The following is a 20353-nucleotide window of genomic DNA, read 5'->3' as shown; positions in this document are numbered from 1 at the left end:
TAATATCATAATGAGAAAAATAGCGTAAAACTACAAGACAAGAACAACAATAAGAAGTAAAACTAAGGGTATTGCTTATTTGATGGAGGGGTGGGGTGAGGGAGCGTTATATCCGTAACATAGATATAGAATCTACCGTATATATAAGCTTGGATCAAATGTTAACTTACAGAAGTAAATAAACTCACCTCTGTCCAGTCGGACACAAATAAGCGTCCAACGTGCGCATGAAACACCTAACATCAATAAAAGCAAAAATAAATGAATAGCGAGTGACACTATGGTGTAAGAATCCTTACACAATTACATCAAGAGGCCTACAAGAATTACCCAGTCCAGCAGCTAGTAGAAGCAGCTAACAACATTTTTACGCTAAACAGCTACCATTTTCCCGAAATTACATGAGAGAAAAAAGGACTCCAGAGAAATATAAAGACGCAGAAGAAAAACGGGGAACTTTTGCTTAAAATGCCCTTCTAAGGGCTACCAATATTGCCTCTTATCCAGGGAACCATTTTGGCTTGGTATCCCGTTTCAATAAAACTATTATGTACACTAACTTGATCCTTCAATCCACCACTTCAAAATTCAAACCTTTTATGACCTAGCAGTGACCAAACCTTTTATATGTTTCTCAGACATTTTAGTTATTAAAAAAGTGTAGGGCATCTACAATGTACACTATGTACTAGAATTTTTACGATTGTTAGTACGTAGGAAAATTTTACGACTTGTTTTGATTTGACCCAATTGCACAGGTGGCTAACATATTATTGGCATTTGTTATTGTCCATTAGTACAACTATACCAAATTTGACTAAGTACGGGCTGGCGTTCTTGGGAGTGCACGACATCCATGGCTGGCTTGCCGAGTTCCTCACCCTCTTGCCCTCTCTGACATCGTATAACGGCGGAAATGTGGAACAATTTCCACCCGCCTAAAGCTAGGTGTCCCGATGTGACATCATCGTTGCGACCAATCACAACGGGCATTACATACTGCTTGGGTTGACACCTAGTACAGTCAATAACGGACTCAAATCAACTCTTTGTTAACATGAGTGTGTGTTGGTCCCATTCCCACTCATGAAAACCCTTCATTCATTAGAGACATATAGTCCTACGACCTGACGGCTAAATTAGCAGTGCTCCTTGAGCACATAAACGCCTGGGGGATCGGCACTAATTCCTTCCCCCAGGAACATTTAGCATCCCGCTGTGGGGGAATAAACCCGTCGCACATGCCCTTTTGGGCGCATGCGACCTAAATCCAAATAATATATCAATCAAACCATCCATCAAGGAGCAGACCGTTCATTGTAACAGTTGATCTAACTATTTTCAATGATTTTTAATCTTACCTCATTAGTTTAGTAATATCTAAATTATGTTAGCGAGTACCCTTTTTAATTAATAGAAAAAAAACTTAGTTAGAAATAATGAAATAGTTTCAATGAAATATGTCTTGATTATCTGATGGCTTCACTCCGTTGCAAATTGTATAGATTTAATAAGTTATCAAGTTGAAGAAAAACAACAATAAATAAAGTCTTAACAACCATGTTGCATCTCAGAATTAGTATATATTGTCCTTGGGGCCAGGTCTCCAGGCTAAGTGGGTCGACTTCTCAGACCACCATGGGGCGAGTTCTCCTGACACCTGGGATGAGTTCTCCTAGGGCGAGTTCTCCATGGGGCGAGTTATCCATAGTTCCTATCTTATCATCCATAGCTTGTCCATATGAAATGGGTCGTCCACATTTAGGGAAATGTCCGTTCAAGTTCAGATCTGCAGAAAAGTCAATTTTCATCCAGGTACTCACAGTTGATTTCGGAATCTTGAATTTTTCCGCTGTAGGTCTAATTCCCAGACGTTTTGCATTGTTAACGATATCCTGCTTTTGCTTCAATGTGTAATGTTTATAGTGACCACGTACAGAACCGGGTTGGAGCACTTTCGAGTTGAAGATAATGAGACTCGTCATCTAGATCAGCTTTCTGCGTAGGCGGTTCTTTCTCTCATGCATCCTCAGAATCATTAATTCGAGGTCGCTTCTGTGGACGGCCTTACTGACCTCTTTGGAGACGATTTGAGCAAGGCGAGTCCCTCCACGAACTAGGCAGTGCCTCCTCGCTTGTTGCATAACGTATGATAAACGTATCCATCAAAATTGTTACAGTACTAACAATATTATGTTTCACAACGACAGCTATTCAGTATATAAACTTCTGATAGTGGTGGGTATTTTATTTATAATTTATATTTTAATAGCTTGATTCCGCTAACAAAAATATGATTGGTTGTTATTGTTACACACTAAACCACTTGAAACAGGTGTGACAGTTATGGCTTTGGTTAGAAACCATGGCCCCTGCTTTATAGCATTAAACAATACATCAGAGAGTCGGTATGGATTAGTAAAATTCATTGGCATTGTGCAAGAAAACAAACCCCTTATCACTGAGGCATTATATACCAAGTTTTAAACATAGTTATTGTTCTACAGGTAATAAATCTCTTTGGAGATGATAAATATTGATTGTTTGTGCTAAATGTTCGGTACAACGTGTGCTTTTTTAATGAAATCCAGATGGCTGTATTTTAATTCCGAACACACCTGTCAAAGACATCCCACAAGTTACATTATTAAAAATTATCACCTAGACACCTTGAAATCTCCGACATGCATCAAAAACAATCTTTGAGCAGTCGATTGTTTCGAGTCAGCAAGTTCTACTCATTTTGAAGCTTACCCTCGGCTAGGTGGAAAAAAAGAAGAGAGAAAAACAACCAATATATCAGCTTTATTTTAAAAAAAATACCAACATATTAATCACGCCGACTCGTATATTGCAACTTGCTTGTTAATTTTACCCTTCCTAGGTGTGCATACAACACTCACCCAATATGGAGCCTCTCACCCTTGGTGCTCTAAGTTTAGCAATCATACATGTACCGGTATTTCTACTCTCGATACTAAAATGTTTTTGTCATAAATATCTTAAGAATTATAATTCCAAAATCTTTTTATTTAGTTTATATTAATATCTTAATTGCACAGAAATAAACCGTGCATGCGTTTGTAATGTAGATTTTAATGATCACTGATTAGCAGAGAGTGAAACTGTGGATTGCAAGATTACTAATATGGCGGTTCTTTTTCGGAAAATACGCACACAATCGTGGCTCTAATACATGTTTGGCTGTGTTTTCTGGTGGAGGGACAAATATCAAAGAGACAAAATAGGCAAGTAATGCCTTATCCTTTCCGTGGTGCTAGACAAAATACTTGTTTTACTTCATGGCAGTACGTCGTCATGTGAACTAATGGTAACTTCGTTACAGACGTGTGGGGGATATACATCTGTATCTTCACCTGCATGTTTTCGGACCCCTAATTAAAGAATTTAATATGTATTCGGACGACAAAAAAGTAATTATTTGTTGCAGTCGGAAAACATATGGTAAATACGGGTACATGTACTTACTGATGAAGGGTAATTATATTTGTTGGCAAAGAAAGTAACACAACATTTAAAATGGTCACTCTTGTTCTTTAACCCACTTGTAAATGGGATATAAATATTGTGACTATTTAAATGCTGAAACTGATAGATCATGGAATGTATAAAATTGTTCCATTTACTATTTCATTACTGTTTTCTCTCTTCTCTTTGATGAAAGCTTCAACTAAGCAGGGGCAGTAATGTACAAAACAGCATAAAGAAGGGTTGAAATCTCTCTCTCATATCAGAGCATACTTTATCTTGATCATAAGGTGCTCCTCTTTTAAAAACAAAATTGTGGTAAAAGCATTTTAGCATCAGTGATACAATTCCCCATTGCCAGTAATCTGGAAGAGCATGTAGTGATACCATTAATATTCAAGAAATCAAAAATTACTAGTGACAAAGATGGAAATTTTCAAAATGAGCAAATCTGAATAATACTCCATATACACTTGTACTGTCAACAAATACCATACATCTGCCAAGCATCAGGCCAATTCATATTAAACTATGGACCTAGTTGCAAACAAAGGAATTATCACACACCAAAGGGAAGCATAACACAAAAATACGTATAGTTGCTCACCTGTTTAAATCATTGCTATTAGCTAAATGCAAGAACAATTGGCCCAATCTCATTCAGTAGGATGCTTTCCACTGACATTTCATGAAATGCAGTTGATTGCGTATGTTATGAAAACGTTTCAATCTTTCTCTAGCTTTTATACCTTCCTCCAAGTTTATTGGTCTATCAACATTTTTTGTTTAATATTCAAAGATCTTGATGCCATTTGAATTTGTGCAGATTTTTTTATCATAAAAATTAATAATTGTTTCTTTTGTACTTTTTAGCCATATCTGACATTGGAACAGCATATTTTGTACAACTATGAAAGGCATTCGAGGTGAGCTGCAACCGTTTCACTCAAATCTGAATAAGTCCAGTAGCAGTTTATTTAAAAAAGTTATTAAAGTGTTTTCTATTTTTAGTAACATGAGCCATAATTGGTGCAAGATTAAAATCAATTGTATAAATATGAAGAACTATATGTCAAAATTCTTTATGTACAATTTAGTCAAATTCCGTTGAGTGGTACTTCAGAAGCAGTTGTTAACTTGAGTTTCTACTGTTAGTAATGCTGGCTGTATTTTATGTTAAATGAGCATGATCTGTATAAATCTAAAAGACCAAACAGTGTGAATGAGGTCAAATTTGATTAATTTTTGATGAAATGCTTGACAAGATATATGAAAAGGAGGTTTTCCTCTTGCTTAGGGGTGTCTCCAGTCTCTCCAATCACTCATTGAAATCTCCAGCGTACACAAAATTATTAATGAAGTTTTTTATTTTGTCCATATCTTTCATATTTTGATTCAAGTGTAGTATATGTATGTTAATAATGCCAGTGATCACATGATTGAACTGGCATAAGCAGGGCAAGACCATGTCATTGCTAATTTCACCATTTGATCCTGTTGATATATTGGTTGGCTGGATTCATTATTTGAGATTTCTTGAGGCGGATTATACTATGTGTGAGCAGAGGTAATATGGAATGAATTAAATATGTTAACTGATTATGGTTGATAATGAGCCAAGTCAGCATAACACAGTCAACATTCCTTTGAATATCTCTGCAAGTTATGTCCTGCTTCAGTGCTTAAAAGTTGTCGAGATGGACTAAAGTCTATACGATATATGACCAAAAGAAATTTTGGACAGGGTTAAAGATTTAAAAAATATATATATTTGGATTACTCAAGAACGCAAGTGACGTAATAGAGGTTGGTTTGACTATGGTATTTCAAGTTTGTCAAGAAGTATATGCATGCCAATGTCAAAACACCCAAATCCAAGCAACCAAACTATCACACGAACTTCGGTGATGTTTGGAAACTGGAATTTCAGTAGCTGCAGTTCAAAGGAACATGAATGTGCATTCTGTTCTTCCTATAAAGCAGACTTTATAGTTTCTTATAGCGGCAAGACTGACATCACGTGTCATGTCCTTGGTGCAATCACTACTATTGTACTGATATTTCCACAATCCAACACAGACACCAAAAAGGACATTTTCCATTCAATGGCAAATTCAGGTTGACTCTAAAGGAAACCTGGATCCAGTAACAGTACATAATCTCATAAGAGTTAAGATCAACCATGATGATGACTTCCACCTATATAATGTAGAAACGATCTAAGACAATTACTAAAATTGCTTCTGATACACATAACAGGAGTATGAATGGCAACAAGTTACTGTGAAAATGCCTACTTGATGAGGTGATGTGCATATTGTAATATAAAAAGGTAAATTTGTTAAATAGTTGTAATTTTTGTCCATCTGCATGCTAAAAATTGGGTTGATGAAAATCCTCCTTTTTTGAGATCAAATCTCCAGACCAAAGTTTGGAAATATTCCAATATGTTTTGACCTGGCATGTCTTTTCTATCATATGCAAGAGTTTCTGCAAAGAAACAATTTAATAAAATTTCTAATCTGACTAATGGAAGCCATAATTGATGGCTGGTTGTGTTTTGTTTTGTTTTTATATTAGAGATTGAAAGCCCAAATCATTCTACAACAAGAGATTGTGAAAATCTGATGCTGATACAACCATCTATTCAAAACGAACAACCATCACACGATTTTCATGGTAAATGCTGTGGTGGCTGTACTTGCAAGTCAAAACTGCACAATCGTTTCCAGGACAAACTACATTCGTATTTGAGTGAGAATACCATGTCAGCCTGTTTAGGAAAAAGGGTTGTGAACACAATTTTCCAGATGGGCACCCTAAGAGCCAAGATGGATATCAGATTGACACAATTTTAATTTCAGAGAATCTATATGTAATAATAAATGACAACCTCATGTCAATACAGATTGCATTCAGAAGAAGAAAAAGAAAAACAACAACAACATGAACAATTACAGTATGGCTGTCATAGTGACCACACTGGCTGTCAAATTAGCTGCGTGATATAAGAAGTCTTTCTGTGGAAGACCCATTGTGATATGATCATCCATTTGAAAGAAGCAGTGACAACAAGATCTTCAGGATGGATGTCATGGCACCAATACCAGATGTCAGAGTTTGAAGTATTGTATTCAAAACCCCCATGTCAATATGAACAACTGTTCAGTAGTAATATGATTTTAAAGATGATCATCGTGGTGTTCATGCTGGAAGTCAGACTGTCATAATTTGTATTTAGTATCATGTACAGTCATATAAAATCTTAGAGAATTCCAACAGAGCTAAAACCCTGGACATCCTTTCATGCTTTGGATGTAGTTACTCCTCATTCCCAAGATGATCAATATTTAAATACAATCTCTACCTTCAAGTGTTACTTCAAGTTCTCAAATGTATAATATCATGTGTACATTATTGTCTACCAATGTTTGAGTAAAGCAATGTAGGGCACACTAATTTTTTCTTTAAGGTCAATAAAATCATATATAAATTTCCTGCACTTTAAGCTTTTTCTTTGACGTTTCACATTCTGGTGCTTCTGCTGCTGAAAATGCTTCTTTTCATCTGAGTACAAAATGTTGCTAAACCTTGTTTCTATGCTCACCTCCACCTTTTCAACTCTACCTTTTCACCTCCACCTTTTCAACTCTACCCTTTCAGCACTCCCTTTTCAACTCTCCCTTTTCAAATAACAATGTCTGGAGTAGCAGCTGTACAGTTAGTAGAGTGCTGGATAAAGTCAAGCGTAACATGTTGAGCCTAGGCCAGCTAGGGAAGACTGTCTTTTTGTGTCCTTGGGAAACAAACTTAGCTCCCATTTCAACAGCATGATACAAAACAAGACACTAACCATCAAGTAAGAATGATTCTTTCTTTTTGTCCTGTTGCTTTCTTTGTTCCTGTTCGCATCCACTTTGTACATTTTCCTCCTTCTTTCTTTCAAGTTTCATTGGTCTGTCTAGTACATCTGGAGTGTCATCTGCTGCATAGAATGTTCATAAATCATTTTATTTATCAAGAGACTTATAAAGAGATAAAAACCTTACATATGGGATAAAGACCGTGCATATGGAATGAAGACAGTGCAAAGGGAATAAAGATCTTGCATATGGAATAAAGACATTGCATATGGAATAAAGACCATGGCTATAGAGTAAAGACCATGCATATGGAATAAAGATGATACATATGGAATAAATACCATGCATATGGAATAAATACCATGCATATGGAATAAAGATTTAGCATATGGAATAAAGACCATGGCTATAGAGTAAAGACCACTGATATGGAATAAAGACCATGCATATGAAGTAAAGATCTAGCTTATGGAATAAAGACCATGCATATGGAATAAAGACTTTGCATATGGAATAAAGACCATGCATATGGAATAAAAACTTTGCATATGGAATAAATACCATGCATGTGGAACAAAGATCTAGCATATGGAATAAAGACTTTGCATACGGAATAAAGACTATGCATATGGAATAAATACCGTGCATATGATATAAAGACCATGCATATGGAATAAAGACCATGCACATGGAATAAAGACTATGCATATGGAATAAAGACCATGCATGTGGAATAAAGATCTAGCATATGGAATAAAGATCATGTATATGGAATATGGAATAAAGACTTTGCATATGGAATAAAGACAATGCACATGGAATAAAGACCTTGCATATGAAATACATTTTCATCTCAACACCTAATACTACAGTTACTTCAAAATCAATTGTCTTCAACAACGAGAAAAATTTGAGATCGAATTGTGAAACCTTGGCATTAAAAATCTTTTAAGAGCTTTTACTATAAAATGTTTAAATGTATCAACATGTGTATAATTATAAACAAATCAATGAAATGATTAAACACATAAATGAGCAAGTACTTTGGGAACAATACTGTATGGATTTAGTATTGGGTTGAATAGCAGATCAGCACATTCCAGGCTATTCAATGATTAATACATGTTAGGTGAACCAATAATGAATAAAAGCTCACTTTATTTGTACTAAGACATGTTTAAGAGACACCCACATGCAAAGCCATGTTAAATCTATAACTGATATCTTTTGAAGAAGATAAAAAGGTTACTAAACTGGTATCATTCTGGGTATTCTTCACATATATCCCAAAACTGGACCTGACAAAATCCACCCCTATTGGCATATATTATCTTCATCACAAGCCAGTACAGGCATAATCCTGAGTCAAGATATGTGACCTAAAGTCAATAAATGCCAGTACTGATTATGAACTTGATTACTGGAGTGGTATTAAATACAAAATCTTGTAAACATTTCACCTGCATATGTATAAGTCTCTGTGTTCAGAAATCTAAATAAAGCACAAAAATGCAAGAAATGACTTTTGACTTGACCCCAAGGTGAAGTAGATACGATTTTGAAATGGCTTAAAACACATCTTGATATACTGCTGTCCATACTGGCACCATTTGTTTTGAAAACCCAACATCAATGCCACCATTCATTCAAAACGAGCAGTGATAACAAAATTGTTTAGATGGCCACTATTGTATGGTGTTGAAGGTCATATGATCACAGTTTAATGAAACATTCTACAATGGTTTTCATGTTGGCAATAAGGGAAACAATTCTGGGGGTTGGATCTACAAAATGTTAATAAGAATAACTATATTTTGCAAGAAAGCAGTTTTGCTTATTTAAATGTATGTAATACCATGAGTTCAGGAGAAGTACCTGTGACATGAATGTTGAAAATGACTGCACTGTGGTGGCCATTTTGGGATGTCACAGCAAGATTTTCATTTAGTACTAATTACATATTTATTGAAAACCCCACGTCGATATGGCAACCATAAAAAATTCAATTTCATTATAATCGCCAATATTGTGAAGGTGTTATTGCCACCATTTTCATATAGAACCAACTTCATATAGTGTGAAGTCTTTTATTGAAAACCCCATGTCAGTATGACCTTCTCTTCAAAGGGAATAGTGATATCATTTTTAAGAGGATCACCATAGTGGAAGTCTGTTCAGCACCAATTTCGTATAAGACCAACTGCATATTGTAGGAAATCAGCTGATAAAAATTCCATGTCAATAACAAACATCTATTCAGGAGTACATGTGATATAACATTGTACGAAGGCCACCATCATAATTATGGAGAGGCTGACTGGCACCATTTGTATTTAGAAACAACGACAACATAAGTCTTTTAGCTAAAACCCATGTAAATATGAGTATGCGTTTAGAGCAAAGAATTTCAAGAAGGCCAACATGGTGACCATATTAGAGGCATGTTTTCAATAAGGATCAGCTTTTTTTCTGTTTACTGAAAACCCTATATAAATTTAGAAGTTAAAAGCAGGGACGAATGTGTGCACAAAGTTTCAAAGCACTCATCCAAGTTTTTTATGAATAATAATAAAACACTTTTGCTAATGGACAGATGAATGGATGACCAATGGACATCAGACTTTCATATAAGCAAATATAAACATATACATGTAAATCATTCTGAGTAAATTCAATAAAAGCTTTGTATAAACTTTAAAGGGAAAACTTTGGATGTGTTTATATTATATTCAGGTACTGTATTTGTTCCAAATTGCCCATTCTCTAATAATGGCCATTCCCCTTATTTCTAAATCAAACAGTGACAATTTTGGATTCATATTTGACCTTTAGTAACTGCTCATCCCTAATTATTACTGAAGTCTTGAGTTGTCTATGATAATCTGAAATCCAACTGCAAATTATATGAATCGCATATCCACCTCACATTAAAATGTATGGTAAAATGTCTGAAGTAATTTAGAAAATAATACTGTATCAGATGCAAACATGTATCCACTTATGACTGTCTTCTATTCACGAAGATTATGTTACACATCATACTTGCTAGAATCCACAACAGTACCACAGATAACATCATTCATACACAGGAATGTGGATACTTGCAAGAGAGCCAGCTTATGCAATGTACAGGCTTGTCAAGATGCACATTACCAAAATTAAAATAGATTCTTAGGAATGCTTGTTTCCAAATAGTAGTAATCTCCCGATAAACCAACAGTGAAAAGAGGTTACATCTCATTTCTACTTATAGCTACAATGCTAAAGAATATGCTGTTTTACACTGATACACACTCACATCCACCCGTAATGACATCACTTATCAATTTTTAAAACTAACGTGGTCACTTCATAATCTTATCAGCTGACATATATCAGCAGGAAATTCACTCCAAATTACAATCACAATTTACATTGTTTTCTTGAAAAACCGATGGAATTTAATAATTCATCCTGGAAGAGCAGTTAAAATTAATTAATACTCGTCAGAGGAGTTTTAAAAACTGCTCATGTTGCTGGGCTAGAAGGCTATAGTACCAGTTGTATATTATCTACACAATACAAAAATAAACCATGTGTGATTGAGTCTTCGGCTTGACCAAAGAAGGTATGTGACAAAGTTTACCAGTAGCATTGCATGGGTTAGTAGCTTTTACCAGAAAAATAGTGTTAACCCCAAAACAACGACAACAAAAATAAAAAGGTTATTCAAGGTTTGCAAACAAAGCACATGTGCTGTTGTTATTTTCCCACTGAATATATATGATACTGAATGGAATTACAAAGGCCAAGTCAATAAGGCACCTGCAAGTTCATGATTTGTTCAGTGCTGAATTTGTTAATCTTAGGATATTTTATGTGTAAAATTGGACACTTAAAGGATGTAGATTGTACTTTCTTAATAGAACTCCTTTATTGGATATATTTGAGTCAAAGGTGTGTATTTGCTCATATTGATGTGGTGGGGTTGGGGCAATCATTTAAGCAAAATATGATAAGTAGTTTTATTATTCATGGGGTTAGTGTACTAATACAATAAATCATCAGAAGAAACAAATATTTATCGTACTCGACATGTACAATACTTATCCTGACTTTGATGATTTAGATCCAATTATGACTAATCTGATAACTGATGCAAAAAATAGCTAGAATCTGCACTGACTAATTCTGACTGTTTAAATTGTAATGCTATTCTGTCAAAGGCCAATTACACCCCAAGTCACCATAACACTGGTGACCAAACTTCTCCAAGATCTGACTGATAAAAGAACTAAACTTATATTTGAAGTATTTTCTAAATCTGATCATACATATAGCCTCTACAGTGGAAACAAGTTTTACTACATGTAATCCAATACTGTATTTTACCATCACCTTGCTACCATGAGTAAATGATACTGGTATTTATATGTGTCCAAAACTGTTATGACAAATGCTGATACAGAAAATGTTCAATAAAACTGTTCACAAATAAAGCTTCTAGCTACATGTAGCTTGTGTAGCTGTTAAACATCAGTTCCACTGAATGATATAAATATATGCAATTTGTGCTTGGTCTAACGTCATGAACAATGCCTCTGTAATTGTAGAAAGCAACTGTAGTCACGTTTGCATGACAATTGGCATATGATGGATAACAAATTTATAGGTACATTGTAAGTTAATTATCTGAACAAAGACAATTTTAGCCTTGGTACCTTCTCATTTTATCCATTAATTTACATCACAGGGTGTTGCATTTAAAACCACTGATTTGCCCTGTGCCCTGGTAGAAGGTGCCCATGCATGTTCTAGCTGGTTGGCAAGTGTAATGTCTCTGTATAGAACCCCACCTTGCTATTGTAATTGCTCTCAAATGCATTCAGTGTCACTATGAGTCTTAATCATCACTTATGTATAAGATAATTGATGTACTTTCATTGTGTATTATTTACCTGCAGCTGGTATATCTTTTTCTGTCACACCCATAAATGCCAACTCCTTCTGAACCCTGATTAGATAGTCCCCATCTGGATAGCCATATCTGTCAACAGAGAAACATTTTATTAGCTGAAGCTGTTTTCTCATTTATGTCTTAAGAACTTATTTCAATGAGCGCCTCATTTTTTTAACAAGCATTCACAAAATCTGTGATGGTCTTGGCCATGCCTGAGCTAAGGGTCTATGGATCTGGAATGACATTATGTTCTCGCTGTGCTAATCTAGAAAGATAGCTACCCCAGTCGGAGTTTATGTATGTTCCCAGCCACCACACAATAGTACCAAACAAATAAATACTTGATGGCTAAGTCATTAAAGGAAATATAAAGTTCAAAGTCAGTGATGGTTGTCTGTGAACTAGCCATTTAGACTATTCCAGCCACATTAATAAGTCTTAATAGTAAACATTTAACTTGTGTAAATGAAGATTTATGTTAGAGTTGGAATGCAAACAATTCAATGACTGAAAACAAAGAGGAAAAAAATACACAAACATACTTGAAAGTCGGAAAATTAAATGACATTAATTTGAAGTTTTGAAGATAATTTCACTGAGCCCTGTAGTACCCTAAAGGATGACATGAGATGATGCATAGGTCACATCACTGGCCATACTTTAGGGAGGTCACATAATACAAGATCAGGGACAGAAAGGGAAGGTGGTCATGTGATCCTTTTGTACCCTAAAGGACCCCACTAGATGTTTAGAGTGTATCCTGTGACAGAAGCATATTATAGTTAAATGGTGAATTGCTGTGCATTGTAAATCATGCGCATTTATTATGCAAACTCAACTGAACATGGTAAATGCGTGCAATGAATTTAATAGCGATTGGCTGGAACTGATTCAAACAGTTTTTAACAGAATGACAAGTCTGATGTTGTACGTTTCTGATAATATTCAGGAACATAGAGTCCTTGCTCCAACCAGCCATTTATAATGCAAGCACAGGTGCCTTGTCTGAAAAAGTAGCATGTACTATGTAGTGTGAACTATCAGTATTGATCCCAGCAGCTTTCAATGTGGATTTTAGCCATCTTGAAATAGCGGCCCCATTCACTGCCCAAAAGGGGTCAGGAAACTAGCAAATAATTTGGTTTCATTATTCCTAATACCGTCTGACCTATCTAAGATATCAACAAGAGTGACTGTACAAAGATATCTGTCAGTTGCATAAACCGCCTTGCAAATTTGACCTATCTGGATATCAACAAGATTGACTGTACAAAGATATCTGTCAGTTGCATAAACTGCTATGCAAATTTGACCTATCTAGATATCAACAAGGGTGACTGTACAAAGACATCTGTCAGTTGCATAAACTACTATGCAAATTTCTCCTAAATGATTTCCTGCTGCACAAGATCTCTTATAAAATACTTCTATTTTACATCTAAATTTCTAAGATCTTTGGCCAGAATACAATGACAGAAGCAAACCCATGCTGTATCTGGGAAATTTCAAGTGAAGTTTACAAAATGGCGAGCGTGATTGTAAGTAAGTTATTACAATATCAACATTCCATGCTAATATTATCTTGGGCATATTACGTCTATTTCAAACACCCATCTCTTAAAACTTTCCAAGTTTTGCCTGTTTCAAATGGATTAATCATGAAGACTACTTCAAGGTGCATTTAATTATTAGGTTCTGTTTCATTCAGTGTTATTGTACCCATATCGGAAATCATAGGGATAAAATGCACCACCATAGAACATGCACCATGGGGAAGGCAGTAGAAACAAACACTGACAACTTTGGACTAAGTTCTTAAAAGTAATTATTATATATAATATGCATGCATTAAAATATTTCTTTATGTGTTTTTATCACTTGATCTGCATAGAAATAAACAAATATACTGTGTATCTAGAGCTCTGAGTAAATCAATTTATATAAAATGTACTGTCATTATCATTAACTAGATCAGAAGTGCTCAAACACAATCTCAACAGCAGCAGAGGATGTAAACAAACCTTTTGTTGAAACGTCATTTTTGAAAACTATAAAACATCATGCGAACAAAATAAAAACTAAAGGGTCAATAACGTCAAACCGAAGGCAATAACTTACCGAGAGTTTCTTAAATTGGGTTAGTTTTTTGTTACTTTGTCGTTCGTGTTTTTTAAAATTTGTAGGTGCGTTCGTTTACCCGACGGACGTTGTCATTGAAGTCGCACCTCCTCTGCTGCTATAAATGTGCGAGTAATTAAATCATTATTATATCAATAATGGAATCTTACACTTGTAGGTTAGCTTGAGAATGATTAGAAGCAATCAGAAGATATATTCTTGTTCATGATGCTCTCAAACAAGAACTGCAAGAATGACAAGAAGCACAAGTTGAATATGCAGAAGATAAAAAACGATTTTTTAAACCTGTTAAAAGGTTACTGAAAGAGTTGCAGAAGCCACTGAAGGGTTTATTCCGGCATTAAAACAAACTGCTGAACAAACTGACAAAAAAAGCAAAAACGACTAAAGAAACAAACAAGATTTTAAAAGATTTCAGATGAAGTAGATGCCACTCAGCCTATTAACGTAAATGATGCTCAGCTTATTGACATATATAAAAAAGTACTTGAAGATATTGAACAAGCTCGTATTAAAAAGGATGAAATGGAGGGTGATATATCAGAACAAAAAAGAGTTTATGCAATTGATAAATTAAGCGATGATAGTATTCTCCACATAAGGAATATTAAAGAGGTAGATTTACCTATATTCACCGTGTGTAGTTATAATGATAGGAAAGCATTTTTAAACCTGAGTACTCTAATAAATATGTAAAAAGTGAAACCTGGTACGATTGGGTTTATAATGTACAATGTAAAATTGATAGGATCGATAGAAAAAAGATGCAAGATATAATGATTTTATTGATGGAGTAAATAACTATATAAAAAAAAATTACAAGGAAGAGAATCACAACAACTATTATCATTACAAGAGCAACCATCTCAAACAATAAGTGATGAAGAGTCTGAGCAAACAAGAGAACAGTAAAAGGAAGCTAAACGAGAGAGAGAAAAAGAAAAAGACCCGGAATTTAAGAGAATTAGACAAGTGTGGGAATTACGTTCTTCGCCGGATAAGAAAGATGCAGAAGAAACACAACTGGAAGTGGTTTTGTTACTCAAGGAACTTGCCCTGACAGTGTCCTTGCCGATATTGATAGACTAGAAGTTCTGATCGGAGGAAAACGCGCAGGAAATAATTCTCCAGAAATTATTAATGAAATATTTGATATTTGTCGAAGATTATTTACAGGCGTTGTTATGGATCATAATGTTTATCATTCTCTCATTAATGAAATTGTCGATGATTAATACAGGGTCTGAAAACAATTAATTAATCAGCATGTAATTTTAAAAAATGATTATACACAATGCTCAACGAGAACCTGTGATAGTTAGTGTAGTAAACTCACGATTGCCTACATACCAATTGATTTACGGAGACGAACTTGGTGATGTTGTTCAATGTTTATTTAAGAGAATAGCTCCAAAAGCAATACCGATTGAAAAACAATTAGGAATGAATGATATTGACGCTATTCGCAATAAAATTATCAGTGCTGTTGGTAATGTTGCCGGCAAAGCATTTTTAGCAATCAAAGAAAGATTAGCTCGATTAGTACGAAGAAAACCACAATCATTACAATTAACCAGCACTGAAGTTATGCCTGCAATTATCAGTAAAATAATATATCAAGCTGCAAATAAAAAATTAACAGAGTTGGCATATATACCCCAATCAGAAAAAGAAAAAATATAACAGCAAGTTTACTAGCAGGGCGTGGTCTTCGTGTTAGACGATAACAATTATAATAAAATGTTTACGTGTATATCTGATCCAGCGTTTGATATGGACGCACCAGTTCTTAAAGACGAATCTTTACGCGATTTTCAATATTATTCTTATGACGCACGTGTAGCAAATCAGCGTAGTCGAATAGAACTGCTAGTTTAAGATACACGCAGATATTACTCACCTGTTGAAGCGTTTATTAAAGTAGAAGGAGAAATTGTAAAAGCAGATGATGCTGAATATGATCCATATGATAGCGTTGGTTTTGTTAGCAATTCAAAAAGACGTTGGTGTTGCTACAACAATATTAAATTCAGCAAGATATTTAGATAATTATGTAAGATCAGCTGATCCGTCAATGATGCTTGTTAAAGACAACACTAATCGTCCTGAATATAAAAACATAACTACAGGTAATGTAAGAAACGCTGCAGGAACTACAGAAACACCTGCATTAATATTGATAAACGCAAATTTCAGCTTGGGATTTGCCGAACGTGCATCAATGTTAAAAAGGTAATCGTAGAATATTTTAATGTGAATTGCACTGTCTCATATCTTTGGATTTTGTAGAAATGTCAGAAAAATTATATTTGTTGCTAAACATGAAGTTGTACTTGTAAGAACGTCTCCTGATGATGATGCGCTTTTGAAGGAGCTAATCCTGCTGCAACTTCATGGTAAAGTAATACTAACAAAACTTTCACTGTGGATGCCAGTAATGACCCCATCAATTGCTGAAGAAAAAAATTAATTACTTTTATGAATTCAGGTGGAAAATCATTGTTATCATGCTTGACAATGACAGCAGATAGCATTCAAAGTAATATTGCTGGGTTATTTACATGGGATATTGCATCAAAACAAGGAGTTTCTGCACCAAGACATATATTTATCGCTTTACAAAATGCTGCACGATTAAACTCACAAATGTTGTTGTTGTTGTTGTGGAGTTTAACGCCATTTTTCAGCACACGATAGGCTATACATGGCGGCCAGTATTAATAGTGGAGGAAGAACCCGGGAAAACCCCGGAAAGAACCACCGACCCTCGAGAAGCTACTGGCAAGCTTTCTCACATACCCAAATTGGCTGAATGTTAGACTCGAACCGCCGCAGACAGAGGTGAGATGGCAGTGATCCGTAACGAAGAGCGCCTTAGACCACTCGGCCACTCGGGGCCCCCAAACTCACAAATATATAGTCATATAATAATTGATAAATTTAATGTTAGTGAAGTTTCTTTAAGAATAAATGGACATCAATAACCATCTGAAGATATATTGTTAAATTTTGATCAAAATCATGTTGCACAGGCTTATCACCAGTTGATGACATTTATGGGGCGTGATCAAAATATAGATACTGGTTTGCAAATATCACAGTTAGATTTTACAAATCTGTATCCAATCTATTACTTTTCACTGGAACATATAGACCTATTTAAACAATCTGTCGTTGATATTTATTATCGATCTCGTGTAAACCCAGCTGGTGTTGATTACAGAGCAGTTGCAGTTATACTCAGCGATTGAAGCAATGTTACTTGATGGTACTTGGTGGACGAATGAGAGTTATTGACGCTCCGATAGAAAACGTAATTAAATTGCTCACGATATTTATAATGTCATATCATCATGTTAGTGTCAGTCTGACTCCTGGTCAGATTAAAAAGCTACAATCAAGTTCAACAAAGAACTGCGGAATACAAAGATTACTAGAAAAAGATCAGATCACAGGTGGTCATTGTCAAAACGTAAACTCAGGCATTTCAATAGTGGCAAACAATCAAAAACAGGCGTTAAACTCAATCGTTCTACTGCTGCAGTTAAATACTCAATTAAAACAGGCGATATATGTCCACTTCTTGCAGATATACCAGCGTTAATAGCCGCTAAAAACCATCTTTTGCAAAAGCAGCTGCATGTGGTGCTGTTGGAACAGCTGGGATGGCATTAAAGAAAGCAACATGACAAGGATTTAAAAATAGACGCAGTAGAGGTCTAAGAATACCAGAAACCCATCATCGATATGGAAAAGGTCTGACACTTCCAGGAACAGTTCGCTAATCCGTCCAATGTCAAATTATGATTTACTTGATGCAGCTAAACATTAAATATTAAAATTTTTAGAGGTGTTTTTATGCATGATCAATTACCAAACAATATTGAAACAGGTATCATTAATCTTGATAAAAGTTCCTGTCCTGGCACTCACTGGGTTGCATACGCAATTGATCCACGTGGAATTCTTTATTCTGACTCGTATTGCCTGGCTGTACCAAAAGAAATTTTAAATTACGTAAAAATAGTAAAAACTCCAGTTAGGTATTCAACATTACCAACACAGACAATTATGGATCTGCCATATCTTCATCAACATTACCGCCTCATAAAGTCGTACACGAGTATGAAGTAGCCGTTAATCGTCTTAAACAGATCTTAAAGTATAATGGTAGATATTTACGGAAGATCTTCTTCTATCAAAGACAAGAAGAAAAAAAAGATGATACTGATTTGTCAAATTACGCGACTAAAGATGAACTTGCCGATATTATGAATTTCTCTGGAGTTGACCGAGATGAAGTTGTTATTTTGCAGGATAAATACGGTGTTTTAAAGACGAGTAATATTAAATGGAATGACATAGTTCGTAGAGTTCTCGGTGCTACTACGGATAACATTCCAGTATTTACTGATGGTGGTAGAATCAGAGACTCAAATATATCAATCGCAGCTATTATAAATGAAATTACAAAAAGTGTTGCTAATCGTTTACGATCTACCAGTGATACAATGACAGGTGAACTCAGCATGAATGGAAATAAAATAGTTGTTTTAAGAGATCCAATATCTGATGAAGATGCCGGAACAAAAAATATGGAGACAATAAATATAATACAGTAGATACTAATTTAACCACGCTGAGAGGTGAGTATGACGTTCACGTAATTATGTTTTTTAATCTTCGCAGAAACTTTCAAAAACTCAATAAAATCGCAGATGATTTCTTTAGAAGTGCATTGAGTGTTGACGTAAAACTCGGCGATATTTAAACAGGTATATCAGGCATTGAAACTATCAATAAACGATTAAGTGTTATCAGAGATCCTAAATCATTTTCAGAGCTAATCACGATCGCGCAGAATAATATCCATGATATTAGAAAAAAACTAGATGTTATAAGTGGAATTCCTAATAATGTTAAAAAAACTAGATGTTATAAGTGGAATTCCTAATATCGTTAAAAAAAATTAATCTGATTAAAATTGCCCACAAGCAGATTATCAACGTGGTATACACAGTGTTATCAGGATTATCAACATGGTCACATCAAAATAACACTATCAAACATACTGCAGAAGTCAATGGTGTGTAGAGACTGTCCGTGTTCAGCGGTGCAAAATGTAGTATATTTACCATGTATCCCTAGCGTCATTCAACCGATAGTTTTTCTGGAACCGAGTCTATTGTGTTCAATAAAGACGACGAATAAACGTTTATGCTGGAATCATCTGATAAAACATTAACCACAGCGTCTTACTGGTGGTATCTGGAATATGTTGCTTAAGCACCTCAATTGATTACTAAACAATTAAAATATAATGAATATTCCAATCAACGTGCAAAGTATTAGGTACATTTCTAGCACATGAATGGCAAACAAAACTAAAAAAATCATTGATGAATATACAGTAAAGTAAAAAATATCGCAGATGTGTAGTTGCTGTTCACATAATTGTTTATTCAGCATCTGCTGTTATTGTTGGAACCGGCGTATTATTATCAACAATAGCAGCAGAGGGGGCGAATCGGACATTTTGTCCAATCGTTATTTTGCTTAATTATTACTTTCTGCACTCAACGATCTAGTGTCGTCAGCGCCTGGTAAAAAAAAAAACGACGTCGTCGTTGGGGGATCGTCCAAACGTCATTTGGTTTAATTAACACCTTCTGCGCGTCGATCCCCAGCGTCGTCAGCGTCCGGTAAGCACGTCGACGACCGCGTCGATGTCATCGCCCCCTCTGCTGCTAAGTGGTTATTTACAATGATCTTACAAACAGAGTGATCACTAACTCCTCCTCTTGCAGATCAATTAGGTTATTTGACTGATCGGTAATTCTAAAATTAATTCTCGTTAAAAACCGATCATGGCATCGCATATAGACCGGATTAATCGGACTCTCAACGATTAAAAATCCCGGAG

At 35.2% G+C, this 20353-nt stretch overlaps 1 protein-coding gene across 2 annotated transcripts in view; it reads right to left on the bottom strand.

The window, feature by feature from the left end:
- Positions 1–2792: 2792 nt before the first annotated feature.
- The window catches only part of LOC149773817 (E3 ubiquitin-protein ligase DTX3-like), a 42632-nt gene continuing 25071 nt past the window's right edge, over positions 2793–20353 (bottom strand). Inside the window, exons 3-4 of one of the 2 annotated variants that reach the window (XM_089945953.1) lie at positions 12290–12378; positions 2793–7474 (exon numbers count right to left, since the gene is read on the bottom strand). In XM_089945953.1, coding sequence (XP_089802079.1) covers positions 7338–7474; positions 12290–12378 — 226 coding nt within the window. In that variant the 3' untranslated portion in view covers positions 2793–7337. The remainder of the gene's footprint in view (positions 7475–12289; positions 12379–20353) is intronic. The other variant, XM_089945954.1, reaches the window with a different exon arrangement.

This window comes from Sinohyriopsis cumingii, unplaced genomic scaffold (genome assembly GCF_028554795.1).
Source record: "Sinohyriopsis cumingii isolate HCF-2022 unplaced genomic scaffold, ASM2855479v2 utg000552l, whole genome shotgun sequence".
Lineage (NCBI taxonomy): Eukaryota > Metazoa > Mollusca > Bivalvia > Unionida > Unionidae > Sinohyriopsis > Sinohyriopsis cumingii.
The sequence above is the reverse complement of the archived record's forward strand: the minus strand, read 5'-3'. Positions and strand labels throughout refer to the sequence as shown.